The sequence below is a fragment of the Doryrhamphus excisus genome, linkage group LG19 (genome assembly GCF_037039965.1).
Source record: "Doryrhamphus excisus strain RoL-2023G ecotype Guam linkage group LG19, RoL_Dexc_Guam_v1.1, whole genome shotgun sequence".
NCBI classification, from domain to species: Eukaryota; Metazoa; Chordata; class Actinopteri; order Syngnathiformes; family Syngnathidae; genus Doryrhamphus; species Doryrhamphus excisus.
Genome location: NC_136375.1, coordinates 16,561,645 through 16,576,405, shown reverse-complemented (window position 1 = coordinate 16,576,405; position 14,761 = coordinate 16,561,645). Strand labels below are relative to the sequence as shown.

The window sequence follows — 14,761 nt, the reverse complement described above, 5'->3', positions numbered from 1 at the left end:
CATGTTCAAATGAAATGAAACCATTAGCATTAGCATGATTTGCACTGCCATTGCAGCCCATTCCAAGCTCCACCTGCTCATGTATGTGTGTAATATGTCATGTGGAGTCGGTGCTCCAAACCAAACACAAGTGGTGCTTGTTTACATGGAAAGTCCAGCAGGCAGACCAAGTGGAATGTGCTCTTTCACCGCGTTAATGTTGTTCCGCTCAAACCCTGCAGTGAGATCAACTGATGAAAACATCAGCTTTGTGCCTTTCAGCAGGCAAACAAAGAGCTGTGCTGGCAGTAAGGACAAGTTAGACTGTGGCCAGACGGGGGGATCGGGGGGGTTGGGGGGGTCGGAGGGGGGTAGGTTGTCTATAAAAGAAACAAGCAAGCTCTCAGAAAACCAGAGAAAAGACCAAGAACTATACACCCGAAGGTGAGTATTTATTTATTATTCAGTTTTTAAAAAAACGACCTAACTTACATTTCATCAACATGTCAACCAGAATCAACTTTTTATATAATAGGAGAAAATAATCTTTGTAAAAATACAGTGAAATGAATTGTGTCTTTCAGTGCACGTAAAGGTCTACATGGAACTTTTTGACTCACAGAAAATTGGCCTGGAGACGAGACGATATATTTGATATATGCTTACCATTCTAACAGTACACTTGGATTTATGTATAATTTTTTTATATATTTTTTAAAAAATTAAATACATCAATAATAATTGAGTGAAGCTGCAAATTATGAAAATTTATATATTTTTTTTCCAAAAATTAAATACATCAATAATAATTATTCCTTATGGTATTATCCGGTGGTGTTTTTGATGTGAGCAAAATAAGATGTTTTAGTGTAGTCCCAACGTCAATCAGGTAAGTTGAGAGTAAAATAAAGCTGTTGTTCTTTCATCTTCTCATCAGATGAATCATCTTGGCCTGCTTGCCATCTTGCTCTTCTTGTCCAACCTGGAAGCTTTCCAGTATGACAAACTGGCCCAATACGTGGACAACCATCAAGAAGAGTATGTAGAGGTAGTGTGCGTGTCTTTTATCAGCCATGTTAGTTCAATGGCTATATTCAATATCGAATACCTACATTGATTGTATTATTGCCAGTCATGGGAATAACGGCGTTTAAAACTTTTTTTTCAGTAACGGGTAATCTAACCAAGGACTTTTATTGTCAGCATAACGCCGTTACCATGCACGTTACTAAAGCCGCCTAATAATATATCACCGAATTCATAACTAATCTGCAACGTAATGAGTGTTGCAGAGTAACAAGGGAGGGGGCGAGATAACCACATAAGCAACGAGGATTGGCTCAAGTATTAGTAAAATTGCGTCTTCAGCCAATCAGAGAAATTGAGTGGGCGGGTGTTTAGAGCACATTAGCAATGAGAATTGGCTAAGGTTTAGTAGGATTGCGTTTTCAGCCAATCAGAGAACTTGGGTGGGCGGGTGTTTAGAGCACATTAACAATAACGATTGGCTTGAGGTTAGTAAAATTGCATCTTCGGCCAATCAGAGAACTTAAGTAGGCGGGTGTTTAGAAGCACATAAGCAATGAGGATTGGCTAAGATTTAGTAAGATTGCGTTTTCAGCCAATCAGAGAACTTGGGTGGGCGGGTGTTTAGCGGAAGTCCAAACAGCGTTAGCCAAATGGAAGTACAGACACTACTTTAACCTCGTTGATGTCAAAGGTAAAATGTACATTATGTCCCCGAAAAAAAAACTTTATCCACTTTGTCTTGTGTGAGCAACTCAAACCCACTGAAACACCTGTCGACTGCAATAAATGCAAACCTCTGTAATGGTACCGTCTTTGCTTTTTTTTGGGGGGGGGGGGGGTACAATAGTTACTTTTACTGGTAACTAGTTACTTTTGTAGTTTTGTAGTGGAGTAACTCAGTTACTTTTTTTGAGAAGTAACTAGTAACTCTAACAAATGAACTAATACTGCGTGTATGTTAGGTTCTGCGGGAGTGGGTTGCCGTGGAAAGCGACTCCAGCAACGTCATGAAAAGGTCACATGTGCACCACATGATGGACGTGACGGCTGAGAAACTGAGGCAATTGGGAGGAAGCGTCCAGTTAATTGATGTTGGCAATCAAGAGGTCAGTGAAAGCCAAGAGCTCATTTTTTCTGTCTGACTTGACTTTTCCATCTCCATTGTTATTATCCCAAACTCGCATCGATTGAACAATTCTACCTACAACCTTTCTCCTTAATACTAGTCGTACACTGAAATATATACACACAGACTGCCCCAATTAGACATATTTTGGTGATTGAAAAAAGTGTGTCCAGTGTTTATGTAACATAAACAATTTTTTCATTTATAAGTCGCTCTGGAAAAAAATCCAACTTATACTCCGGAGTGACTTATAGTCCAGAAAATACGGTAAATAAACCCGCAAAAATGCAACTTATACTCCAGTGCGACTTATGTATGTTTTTTTTACCTAATTATGCATTTTTGGCCTTGTGCGACTTATACTCCGGAGCGACTTATAGTCCAGAAAATACGGTAAATAAACCCGTAAAAAATGCCACTTATACTCCAGTGCGACTTATGTATGTTTTTTTTTTTACCTAATGATGCATTTTTGGCCTTGTGCGACTTAAACTCCGGAGCGACTTATAGTCCAGAAAATACGGTAAATAAACCCGCAAAAAATGCGACTTATACTCCAGTGCGACTTATGTATGTTTTTTTTAACCTAATTGTGCATTTTTGGCCTTGTGCAACTTAAACTCCGGAGCGACTTATAGTCCAGAAAATACGGTAAATAAACCCGCAAAAAATGCGACTTATACTCCAGTGCGACTTATGTATGTTTTTTTCTACCTAATGATGCATTTTTGGCCTTGTGCGACTTATACTCCGGAACGACTTATAGTCCAGAAAATACGGTAAATATGAATATTTGTCCATTTAATTTAATTTTCTTTATGATTCCAATGTTTTTTATAGAATATAAGTAGAGGTGTAACAGTTTGTTTTAATATGATCCGATTGGGATTACGATTTGTAGTTGCCGATACGATCCAAGGACGATATTTAGAACAATACGATACGAACAATTTGGATAGCTGGATACTGGAGAGCGTAGAGTCCTGTTGTTTTTTTTTGTAAGGGAATCGGGTATAAATTAACGATGAATATAAACAAACAAATATAGTAAATATCTGAACTTTAATTCCGCACCGACTATGGTACAGTTCCGGTCCTGATCCAGTCCAGCTTGCCCCAAAGTACCCCTCACACCGACTCCGGTGTCCATTTATAACACTAATACTTAAAGTGTGTCCTAAATCCTCCACTGAAACCCTGTTTGACTTTGTGTCTGCAGTTACCCGACGGACGGAGCATAATGTTGCCCAAAGTGGTGACGGCTCAGTTTGGGAACGACGTCAACAAGAGCACGGTGTGCATCTACGGTCACACGGACGTCCAACCAGCAAAACTCGAGGACGGCTGGGCGACTCCTCCGTATAACCTGACTGAAGTCGATGGTAACAGTTTAAGTCTTACACGAGCTGCAAAACACAAGACGCCGGAGGGACATCAACACAATCAATGAGGTCCCGCTAGCGTCCCGGTATCAATACATATGGCATTTTTATGACGATATTGGTCAGCGGATATTACTGGACATTCCTAAGGCAGGGGGAGTCCTCTCGGAATGATGACCTTATTCCCGTAGCATTACAACTTTTTCTGTAACTTCCAACAATTACAACCTTATTCCTTGTAATGTTGCGTTCAAAAATATTCATTCATTCATTCATTCTACCGCTTATCCTGTGCTGGAGCCTATCCCAGCTGTCTTGGGGCGAGAGGCGGGGTACACCCTGGACTGGTGGCCAGCCAATCCCAGGGCACATATAGACAAACAACCATTCACACTCACATTCATACCTATGGACAATTTGGAGTGGCTAATTAACCTAGCATGTTTTTTCAAACATTATAATGACTACATGACAAAATACAAATAAATAGGCATTCAGAAGACGCATTCAAAGACACTGTGTTGAGATGTAGTATTTTGGATGGCATGAATGGATGGATGGCAAGAATGATGCCATAATATTCATAAATTTATGAATATTATTATGAATAAAAAGAATAAAATGAATAAAATTGTAAACAAAATATTTTTTATTATCAATAAAATAAATAAAATAAAAAAATAAATAATAATTAAATATATTAATATTAATAAAATAATAATAAAATAATGAGGCCTGCGCGCTAACCACTCGACCACCGTGCAGCAATTATTCTTTTTATCCATTTTTGCAGTTGTTTTTTCCCTGTCCAAACATTTTACCTTTCTATTTATAAAATGTTATTGTTTTAATTATTACTTTATTCACATAAAAATATATTTTCTTTAGATTTTCTTTAAAAATGTAAAAAAAACTAAACAAAACAAAAAAAACAACACATTTGAATGATGTCACTTTTCTTTACATTATTTTTGTACAATTATGATTATGCCGTGTCTGAAATACTTGAGTTTGTATACTTCAGTAAGTATATACGTAGACAGTAGACTGAAATACTCTTTATGTGCAGGGAACCTGTATGGCAGAGGAGCATCAGACAACAAAGCTCCGGTTTTAGCCTGGATCCACGCTGTGGAGGCCTACAAGATGCTTGACATGGTGTGGGAACGTCTCCAGCATCCATAGCAACTTTAACAAATATGGTGTCTTCTGGCTTGTCCAGTTTTTTTTAGGACGGATTGCCGCCAATTGGCGGCCATACTCCCCCGAAAGAACAAGCACAAAGAAGTGTAATCCTCCGTTTGTTGTGTTCCAGGAATTACCAGTCAATGTGAAGTTTGTCATTGAGGGCATGGAGGAAACAGGCTCCAATGGTCTGGATTCCATGATTCTGTCTCACAGAGACACGTTCTTCGCCGATGTGGATTACATCATCATTTCAGACTGCGGCTGGCTCAGCAGAAAGCCGGCTTTGACCTACGGTACTCGGGGAAACTGCTACTTCTTTGCTGAGGTTGTACGAGCGCGTGCAGATGCATGAACCAAAGAGCTCTGCCCAGGTCTTAACTCATTCGTCTTTGCAGGTTCAAGGCCCCAAGCAGGACTTACACTCTGGTGTTTACGGAGGCACCGTCATAGAACCAATGACCGACATTGTTGGCCTTCTTGGTGAGTCATGCTAATGCTAATGCTAATGCTAATGGTTTTATTTCATTTGAACCTTCACAGTTCCCAGTTCCACATGTCCAAAAGGAGTAGGAAGAAGCAAAGCTTATTAAATCCTACCCCTCCATCTGCTACTTTTACAATCACTAACATTTGTTCACTTCCTGCTTTCATAATATAATTTAAGTTTTTTATTATTTTATTTTATTTTTTTATGTTCTTCCCTGAGATCATATTTCCCCTCTATTGTAGAGAAGTATTGGAGCTTTCCTAATATAATTTTATTTTTTACTTTATTTTATTAAGTGGAATCAATAGCAGCTAGAAGTAAACGTTCCTCACACCTTGACAGATTGGTTGTCAAGTTGGTTGGACCTGGTCTCACTGGTGAAGACTTTCCCACCAGTTCCATAGCCATACTGGTAGCATGGCACTTCATGGTGTTGATGGACAATGACCCAAAGCAGTGGCGTCATTAGGCCTATTTTAGGGGGGCCTCGGATCCCCCTAAAATGTTCTTAAGACCCCCCTAAAAAATGTGATATTTTTTATAGATTTTTTTTTTTGACAAATTTTATATAATAAGGCAAGAATATGAGTTAAAATAAATATATTCACATTACCTGTCATTAATTTATAATCATAAATCTGTCCATTTCTTTTAATTTAATAATAATAATACATTTTATTTACGCTTTTCAGAGTACTCAAAGACACTTTACAATAGAGAAAAATAAAAAATACGATTAAAAAATATATATCATAATAATAATAATGATAATAATAGTAGTAGAGTATGTCTGTTAAATCTGTTGTGTTTTTCTTGTTGATGGTGTTAATGTGATTAAAAAAAAGTACTCAAAGGTGCTTTACAATAAAAAAATAAAATTAATTAAAAAAATGTTTTTTAAATGATAATAATAGTAGTAGAGTATGTCTGTTAAATCTGTTGTGTTTTTCTTGTTGATGGTGTTAATGTGATGAAAAAAATAAGTCATTAAATTTTTCTTTCAAATGTAATGGTGGCCTAAAACAATTGATTATGTATATTACTAAATCTGTCCAAAAGTGGGAAAGTTATATCCCGGTTTTTGTTCCTTATTTGTTGTTTTTTAAAATTTCCTAATATCTACTACATTCATTCATATCCTGTGCATCTCCAGGGGGCTACGCCTCCCCCCCGTCCTCAGAACCTAGTGACACCCCTGACCCAAACTTGAAAGGGATTGGTACAATCGACATAATGCAAGTATTATTCCCACTTTGCAGATACACTCATCAGTCCGAACGGCAAGATCTTGATTCCTGGGATCAGGGAGGCCGTCGCTCCTCTCACTGATGAAGAATGGAAAATGTACCAGGATATCCAGTTTGATCTGGATCACTACAAGAGCAAGATTGGTGTGGATCAGCTTATGTACAGTAACAAGGTGGAAACAGCTTTTTTATCCACAATGATGAACGCTCCGATATACTGGAGCTGCTTTTCTTCCCCTTTTCTGTAGGTGGACCTGCTGGCTCATAGGTGGCGCTATCCGACCGTCTCCATCCACGGCATTGAGGGAGCGTTCTCTGACCCTGGCACTAAAACTGTCATCCCTGCTAAGGTTACTGCTAAATTCTCCATTAGGCAAGTTCCTAATATGGACCCTGTTACGGTGGAAAAACAGGTAAGTCCTCTTCACTTGCCATGGTGTTGCTTTATATCTCATAACGATGGATCTTTCTTGTTGTTGATCCTTGACCTAAGGTGCGAGACTACCTGCACTCTGTGTTTGCCAAAAGGAAAAGTCCAAACACGCTAAAAGTCACCATGGTGATCGGAGCCAAGCCTTGGTTAGCTGACACCAAAGATCCTCTTTACGAGGCCGGCAAAGCTGCTGTCAAGAGAGGTACACCAAAGCGTACCAGGAACGCTCCATGTGACGCTACAGCAGGGGTGGCCAAAGTCTGGCCCGGGGGCCATTTGCGGCACATTGTGAAAATACAGTCAAACATGAAATGTAAACAAAGAAAACAACACCTGGATAAAAATCAGCTGCAATTTCATGAAAGTACGGTCAAAATAGGAAGAAAAAAAAGTCAGATTCTGATGAGAAAAATAGTCTCAAGTTGAGAATAAACTTGGAATATTATGAAGACAAATATTGTCCTTTTAGTGGCATAACGTTGAAATTTTATAGAAAAATATGTTTGTTTTTTTTAAGCTGTAGTATTATAAAAAAAAAAAAAAACAGTGAAGTTGTAATTTTTGTAAAATTTGGTTTGGGAAAACGATACTACAAAAATAAACTTATTTATTATGTATGTATAATATGTATTATTTATTATTTAGTATATTTATTTATATTATTTTTTAATTTATTATTTTTAATATATACATATTATATTATGACAAGAACTTGTCATGTCAAATTATGTAATTTTTTTGTCGCATAGAGTTGAAATATTAAAGAAAACATTTTTTTTCAAAATGTTGTAATATGAAAAACAAACAAAATAAAAAATGAAGTTGTAAAAAGTTATAATGTTACATGAATAAAGCCAAAATATTATGGGAATAAAGTCATAAATAAGATTTAAAAAATTTACAAGAAGAAACATTTTATTTTTGAAAATAAAAAAAACAGCAAAAAAAAGCTGTAATTTTACAAAAAATACTGAGGAAAAATAGAAAAAAACAATTGCAATTTTACAAGAATAAACTTGTAATATTATGAAAAATATGTCATTTTAGTAGCGGTTCAAATGTTAAATAAAAAAAATTCAAAATTCAATATTATGTGGGTATAAGGTCATAATATTACAAGAAGAAAATGTACAAAGCTTATTTAAAGGGGGTTTGTAGCTAGCGGCACAAACTGGAAGTCCTTCTAAGTACTTGGTCCTTCTAAGTACTACCATTTTGCAGTTTTCAATAGCGATCCTGATATGATCCGTGAGGGCGGGACCATCCCAATCGCCAAAACCTTCCAAGACGTGACTGGAAAAAGCATCATTATGATTCCCATTGGAGGCTTTGATGATGGGCTGCACTCCCAAAATGAGAAAATAAGCAGGTTTGACTCCTCAATACTTATTGTTTTTACATACTGATGTCATCGTAACGACATAAGTCTCTGGTTCTACCATATCTTACTTATTGTGTGGAAATACGGGCTTATTGTGTCTGTGTTCAAACGAAGCTAGCATAAATATGTAAGTGTTTATGGTAGTACACAGTGCTGCGCTGTTTGTTTGTTTTTCTGTCAAAAGTACACAGTGTTTGAAGTGTTTTGCTTTGTCTCCTTCCAGATACAACTACATTGAAGGGACCAAGTTATTTATTGCATACCTGCATGAAGTCGCACAGATTAAGGAGGACGGCGTGTGAGACATTTTCTCTTCCCATGTAATTTGTACAAGCCATTCTTAATGAAATACATGCATACTGTAATATAATCATATCATGTATTTGTGTCAATGTCAGCATTTATGGCAACGGGAGTTTTCTTTCTTTCTAATGTGTATTTCATATTTAGTTTCATGTCTCATAATTCACAATAACATGAATAAAATGCCCTTTAGTTTGTGTCTGACTTCCTCTCCCCGCCACTGTCCAATTTGAAACCATACCATTTCTTTGCATGGTAAAAGATATTAAAAACAGCTCAAAAGAAGCAGGTAATGAATAGGACACACCTATTTCACCTAGAAAAAACGTCCAAATGGTTATAGTTTTACTGTATATCCATGCTGTGGCCATGTAGTAACAGGCACATTCATAATAACGTGTAATACTTGCAGTATTTTGCCCTAATTTGTAGTGATGGTGAGATGAAGACCAATGAAGCATTAAAAGACATGCTTGTTTTACTCTGTGGCGCCATCAAGAGGTCAAAGAATGTTACTACAATCTACTTTCCACACACAAAACGAGTGATGGCACTTTTCCGACTTGTCATCAAATAAATAGAAATAAACCAGCAAGATTTGTGTTACTACAAATATCAACATACAGGTAATATGATACAACAAGAAGGGCTAATTCACAGGTCCACATATAGCTCCAAATTCACATCATAAGGGCTGAAAGATCGGCTTATTGACTAGCTAACTAATTAGCCAAAACACATCGTGAAATTAATTCCACCGGAAGTGTCAATGCGATTTTATTTTTACAATCTATTCTACCGGAAACGTCTCCGTTTGTTTTATTGTGGCATTTCCTGTACTGACAGCGGCGTTACCTTGAGCGTAAAACCTGCACCGGAAGTGGCTCCACAGTGGAGCGCTACATTGAAGTGATTGTGTTCGGAATTGTGTCGACTGATTTTTGTCTGCTGCTAAAAGGTAAATATTATTTTTCTACTACCTTATTTTCTTTTCTAGCCACCGACCAAGCTGTCATAAACGGAGATGTTTTACGTTATTAGATATTTACACCGATATACTCGCTGCAGCGATACTCCACACACAAGACAAGACATCATTTGTATGTGTCTTGTCAGGTCCATTACGGCATATACGGTGTATGTATGTGTTAGTGGTGTAATGGCACACCATCATCACACTTCCTTGGTGTGCTTAGCTTTTTATCTTTCATGATTTATGATTTTTAACATGAACCATAACATAAATTGCAGCATGCTAGCGGTAATTCTCCAGTAAATACAGTTGTCATCAAATTTATTCATACCATTATCAATACTTGAGATTTATTTTTGTTATTAAATGAATGCATTTTTGTTTATGATTTGACCGACAAGTTATGGAATAGGAACAATACACACAATTCTAATACATTCATTCATTCATTTTCTACTGCTTATCCTCACGAGGGTCGCCGGGGGATGGGTGGTGCTGGAGCCTATCCCAGCTGTCTGGGACAATCCACATGAAAATCCCGGACTGGCCCACCCTGCCAGTTCCCAGATATGTGCAAGGAGCTATACCCTCAAGTTGCCAAGCGACAGCTTCAAAATATAGACACCTATATTACCCAATATAGTAGACATACGAAAATAAATAATACATTCATTCATTTGTCTATATGTGCCCTGTGATTGGCTGTCCACCAGTGCACCGGGGTGCACCCCGCCTCTCGCCCCAAGACAGCTGGGATAGGCTCCAGCATGCGGCCCCACTATGAATTGTTTGGGCTCATCTATGTACAAAAGATGTCCACAGATTTTACCATAACGTAGAATAATACATTATTACCATTTGGTTTCAGGTGCTAGCATGATGTGCTGTGCCATGCGTTCCTGTCCAGAGATGACCTGGAGGATTCCGGATGGCGAGGAGGGCGGCCCAGAGCAGTGATTCTCAAGTGGGTGCCTCGCAGACTGCTAGTCAAAGACTACATTAAACATTATCAAGCATAATAATTGGTAAATGAAGTGAAATACAAAAATTGCATTTGGTTTATTTGCTTAAACGGAAAGAATGCAACCTTTGTATACACCTCATTCCGAAAGAAAAGCGCCAATCCGAATGAATACATAATAGAATTCACTGATTCATTTTTCTACCTAATGATGCATTTTTGGCCTTGTGCGACTTATAGTCCAGAAAATACGGTAATTATTATTGAAGTGTTCAGTCCTGCAACACTGTGGCTTGATTGTCCTTGAACCTAAATAAAACTAAAATCATCAAGGACACGCACCAGCAAATACAAATAGACGGTGTAGACATTGAAAGGGTGAAGGAAAATACATTTCTGGGGATCACAATAGATGAAAATATGAGCTGGAAAACCTCATATTACAAATACCATATCTTACTTATTGTGTGGAAATATGGGATAATAACTATAAAAGCAATCTTCACTGGCTAAATGTACTGCAAAAAAGGTCAGTAAGGATAATTCATAATGCCGCCTACAGAGAACATACTAACTCCTTATTTGTAAAATCACTTGCTGATATAGTATGTGACAAAATAATTTTAAATTTTAAATTAACATTTCAATAAAAAAAATTTAAAAAATTAATTTTGAATTACATTTTAAATAAAAAAATAATTAAAATTGTAATAAAATAAAATTAAAATATTTTATTTTTTAAAGCAAAACTTAAATTATATTAGGAAAGCAGGAAGTGAACAAATGTAACAGTTAGTGATTGTAAAAGTACCAGATGGAGGGGTAGGATTTAATAAGCTTTGCTTCTACCTACTCCTTTTGGACATGTGGAACTGGGAACTGATTATGGGATGCACTCAATTGGAATCTGATGCATGTTCAAATGAAATTAAACCATTACTTTACATGATCTTCATCTTACCTGCTTTCCCTTGGTCTTTCTCCGTGTCTGTCTTCCCAGCAGCAGATGCTTGAGTACCCATCTTCATCTACAGCGATGATGCACACATCAGTCGTCAGCTGCAGGAGGAGTTTGGGTGTCCTTTTTAACGGGCTGCTGGTCTCTGTGGTCGCCGCTCTGCTTTGGGAGTACTCCAAGCTGAGAGAACACGCCGCCATGCTGGAGGAAGAGCTGCACATGACACAGCCGTCCCAAGAATTGACACAGGCCCACCTGGACTACCATCTGGCCCTGCGAGCGTTGCATGAAGACGGCACCCGTATGGTGTGCAGCGGCAAAATGCACACCGACCGCATCTGCCGCTTCGATTACCTTTGCTACAACACCGAGGCGGAGGAGTTTGTCTTCTTTCATTCCAATTCCTCCATCATGTTGCCAAACTTGGGCTCCAGGCGTTTCCAACCCGCTCTGCTGGACATGTCCTCGGTGGAAGATCACAGTACCCAGTACTTCAATTATTTAGAGCTTCCAGCCGCCGCCTTGAGGTTCCTGCCCAAGCCCGTGTTTGTACCAGACGTGGCGTTCATTTTAAACCGCTTCAACCCTGACAACATCATGCACGTGTTTCATGATGATCTGCTGCCGGCTTTCTATACCATGAAGCTTTATTCCGACCTGGATGAGAAGGCACGCTTGGTGTTCATGGAAGGCTGGGGGGAAGGGCCGCACTTTGACCTTTACAAAGTGTTAAGCAACAAACAGCCTCTTCTCAAAGAGCAGCTGAGGAACTTTGGAAAGCTCATCTGTTTCACCAAGTCTTATGTGGGCTTGTCCAAAATGACAACTTGGTATCAGTATGGGTTTGTCCAGCCTCAAGGTCCCAAAGCCAACCTTCTGGTCTCTGGGAATGAGATTCGTCAGTTTTCTAAAGCTTTCATGGATAAAATCAACATCACGGTGGAGGCCAAGGGTACAGATGGGAATGACAAGGATAAATACATCGTTGTGTTCAGTCGCTTAACAACAAGGCTGATCCTGAACGAAGCCGAGCTCATCATGGCGCTGGCGCAGACCTTCCAAATGAAGGTTTTTAAAGTTTCCCTGGAAGAGCAGTCCTTTCCCAGCATTGTCCAGGTAGTCAGCGGTGCTTCCATGCTAGTCAGCATGCACGGAGCTCAGCTTATCACCTCGCTTTTTCTCCCCAGAGGCGCCCTCGTGGTGGAACTGTTCCCGTTTGCTGTAAACCCAGAGCACTATACTCCGTATAAAACGCTAGCCACTCTTCCTGGCATGGATATTAACTATGTTTCATGGAGGAACACCAAGAAGGAGAACACCGTTACACACCCCGACAGACCATGGGAACAAGGAGGCATTGCTCACTTGGAGAAGGACGAGCAGGAGCGAATTTCGGCCAGCAAAGAAGTCTCAAGGCACTTGTGTTGCCGCAACGCAGAGTGGCTCTTTCGAATCTACCAAGATACAAAAGTCGATATCCCGTCACTCCTTGAAGTGGTCAGGGAGGCCGTGAAGTCTCAGCACGGCTTTAAGATGTCCAAACCCGCCAGCAAGATTCATCCAGGCCGGGTCCGAGAAGCCCAGTGTCACACCTCGGTGCAAGCCGCGGACAAGGCAAAGATCACAGTCTCTTGGCAGATCCCGTGGAATCTGAAGTACCTGAAAGTAAAAGAAGTGAAGTATGAGGTGTGGATTCAAGAACAAGGGGAGAACACCTACATGCCTTACATCCTTCCTCAGCAAAACTACACCTTTTCTGAAAATATTAAGCCGTTTACCACCTACCTGGTTTGGGTCAGGTGCATATTCAGCAGCAACCTCCTGGGTCCCTTTGCTGATGTTCTTGTGTGTAGAACTTAAGGTACATTTGTCGTACATTTGTGTCAGCCAGCTCAAAATGGAAATTCATGGATTTTGGAATGGGGGTGAATATTTCCATGCTCTTAAAAAAGTGAAATTATGAATAAACTGTAGATCTTAAAATAAGAAGAAATGATGTGTGACTTCTTTTCTGCCATTGGTTGTTGCTTATTATATCATAATAACTCAACACATAACCAGTGTTTGAAAATGCTTGTATGCTTCATTGTCGTCCATTATGTTGCATTTTACCGCTTTTAGTTTGGAGTTGTCTGTACAGTACAGACAAATAAATAAATACATAGTACTTACGGGGGAGGAAGGCGTGAAAACACTTCTGCACACTTGTACTCTGCTCTGGGTTGACATACACCATTGTAGAGGTTTGATTAGCTTAAGAGCCATTGGCTCTGGCTAACATTAGCAAAGCATTAGCTTTGGCTAACACATCAGGCTATTGCCATTGGGCCGTGTCCGTAGCTCAGCTGTAGCTCCATAAACCCACACAGGAGAATGTTTTGTTTGTAACGAAAGAAATATAAACAAAATAGCTGGATAACACAATAGTTTTCAACTAACTGAAAGTAGACGAAAGAGGTAAGAAAACCGTATGCCTTCTAACTCTCAAGCGCTGACTGGCGGGAAAATGTAAACAAGGAAGTACTATATCGGCTCTCTGCGCCCTTAAAGGGGAAGTACACTTTTTAACAATGTATACAAAATTTTATAAAAACATGAATTTCAAGAGACTTTTAACCTTTTAACTATTATATGAAGTTATAAATGGAAATTATGAATTATTAAACTTATTTGCACTTGTATAATTGAATATGTTTTTTTCTTAATTTTAATCATATGAACTTAGTTTAACTATAATCTGTACTTCTGCCTCCACAACCACATTACGTGGAACGTGGTACATTAAGTGAAAATGATTGTTTCAATCTTGCTGACAAACCTTACCAATTAGCTTGACTCCATCTGCAACATAGGACAAGGGTCAGCAACACACGGCTCCAGAGCCTCTTTGGTGGCTCCCTTTGCAATGCTCGAATATTTGTTTAACAGCAGAGCGGGGAAAATGCACATGTTTGTCATGAGGTTAAAAAAATCCAACTTTGTGTGACACCCTGAATGCAACCTGGCTGAGTTCTGACTGGTGATTGGATATTCTTACTCCCAGACTAACCTGCTAGATAGTTAGTTAGCATTTTAAACAAGTTTACATGCTTTGTACGAAGTTTCTTATTCACTGCCTTGAAGGTGACTGGAAAAGTAGTTTATTTGCTCATAATCGGATTCAAAATGAAGACAATACAAAACTATTTGATTTTGTACATTCAGCCCTTTTACGAATATATAAACAGTACATACTAAATCACTCATTTTGCACAACATATATGAGTAGAAGTCAATTAATTAGCAAGTACAATATTCGTACATGCAATAAATGA

General features: G+C 38.7%; 2 protein-coding genes across 4 annotated transcripts; both read left to right on the top strand.

Annotated features, from left to right (window-relative positions):
* The first annotated feature begins 358 nt into the window (after positions 1–358).
* Positions 359–8,752, top strand: cndp1 (carnosine dipeptidase 1). Of its 2 annotated transcripts, XM_058057345.2 has the most exons (12): positions 359–423; positions 917–1,027; positions 1,971–2,114; positions 3,354–3,516; positions 4,586–4,674; positions 4,832–5,029; positions 5,100–5,184; positions 6,451–6,611; positions 6,687–6,851; positions 6,932–7,073; positions 8,093–8,240; positions 8,476–8,752. In XM_058057345.2, exons 2-12 carry the CDS (start codon positions 917–919, stop codon positions 8,552–8,554), a joined length of 1,485 nt encoding a protein of 494 aa, XP_057913328.2. In that variant the 5' UTR covers positions 359–423; the 3' UTR covers positions 8,555–8,752. The 2 variants fall into 2 exon arrangements, with proteins under 2 accessions (XP_057913328.2, XP_057913329.2); XM_058057346.2 differs by lacking the exon at positions 359–423 and having other exon boundaries at positions 917–1,017.
* Positions 8,753–9,290: 538 nt separating this feature from the next.
* Positions 9,291–13,559, top strand: pomgnt2 (protein O-linked mannose N-acetylglucosaminyltransferase 2 (beta 1,4-)). Of its 2 annotated transcripts, XM_058057343.2 has the most exons (3): positions 9,291–9,513; positions 10,397–10,492; positions 11,493–13,558. In XM_058057343.2, exons 2-3 carry the CDS (start codon positions 10,457–10,459, stop codon positions 13,305–13,307), a joined length of 1,851 nt encoding a protein of 616 aa, XP_057913326.2. In that variant the 5' UTR covers positions 9,291–9,513; positions 10,397–10,456; the 3' UTR covers positions 13,308–13,558. The 2 variants fall into 2 exon arrangements, with proteins under 2 accessions (XP_057913326.2, XP_078655110.1); XM_078798984.1 differs by lacking the exons at positions 9,291–9,513; positions 10,397–10,492 and adding an exon at positions 10,538–10,553 and having other exon boundaries at positions 11,490–13,559.
* The last annotated feature ends 1,202 nt before the right edge of the window (positions 13,560–14,761 follow it).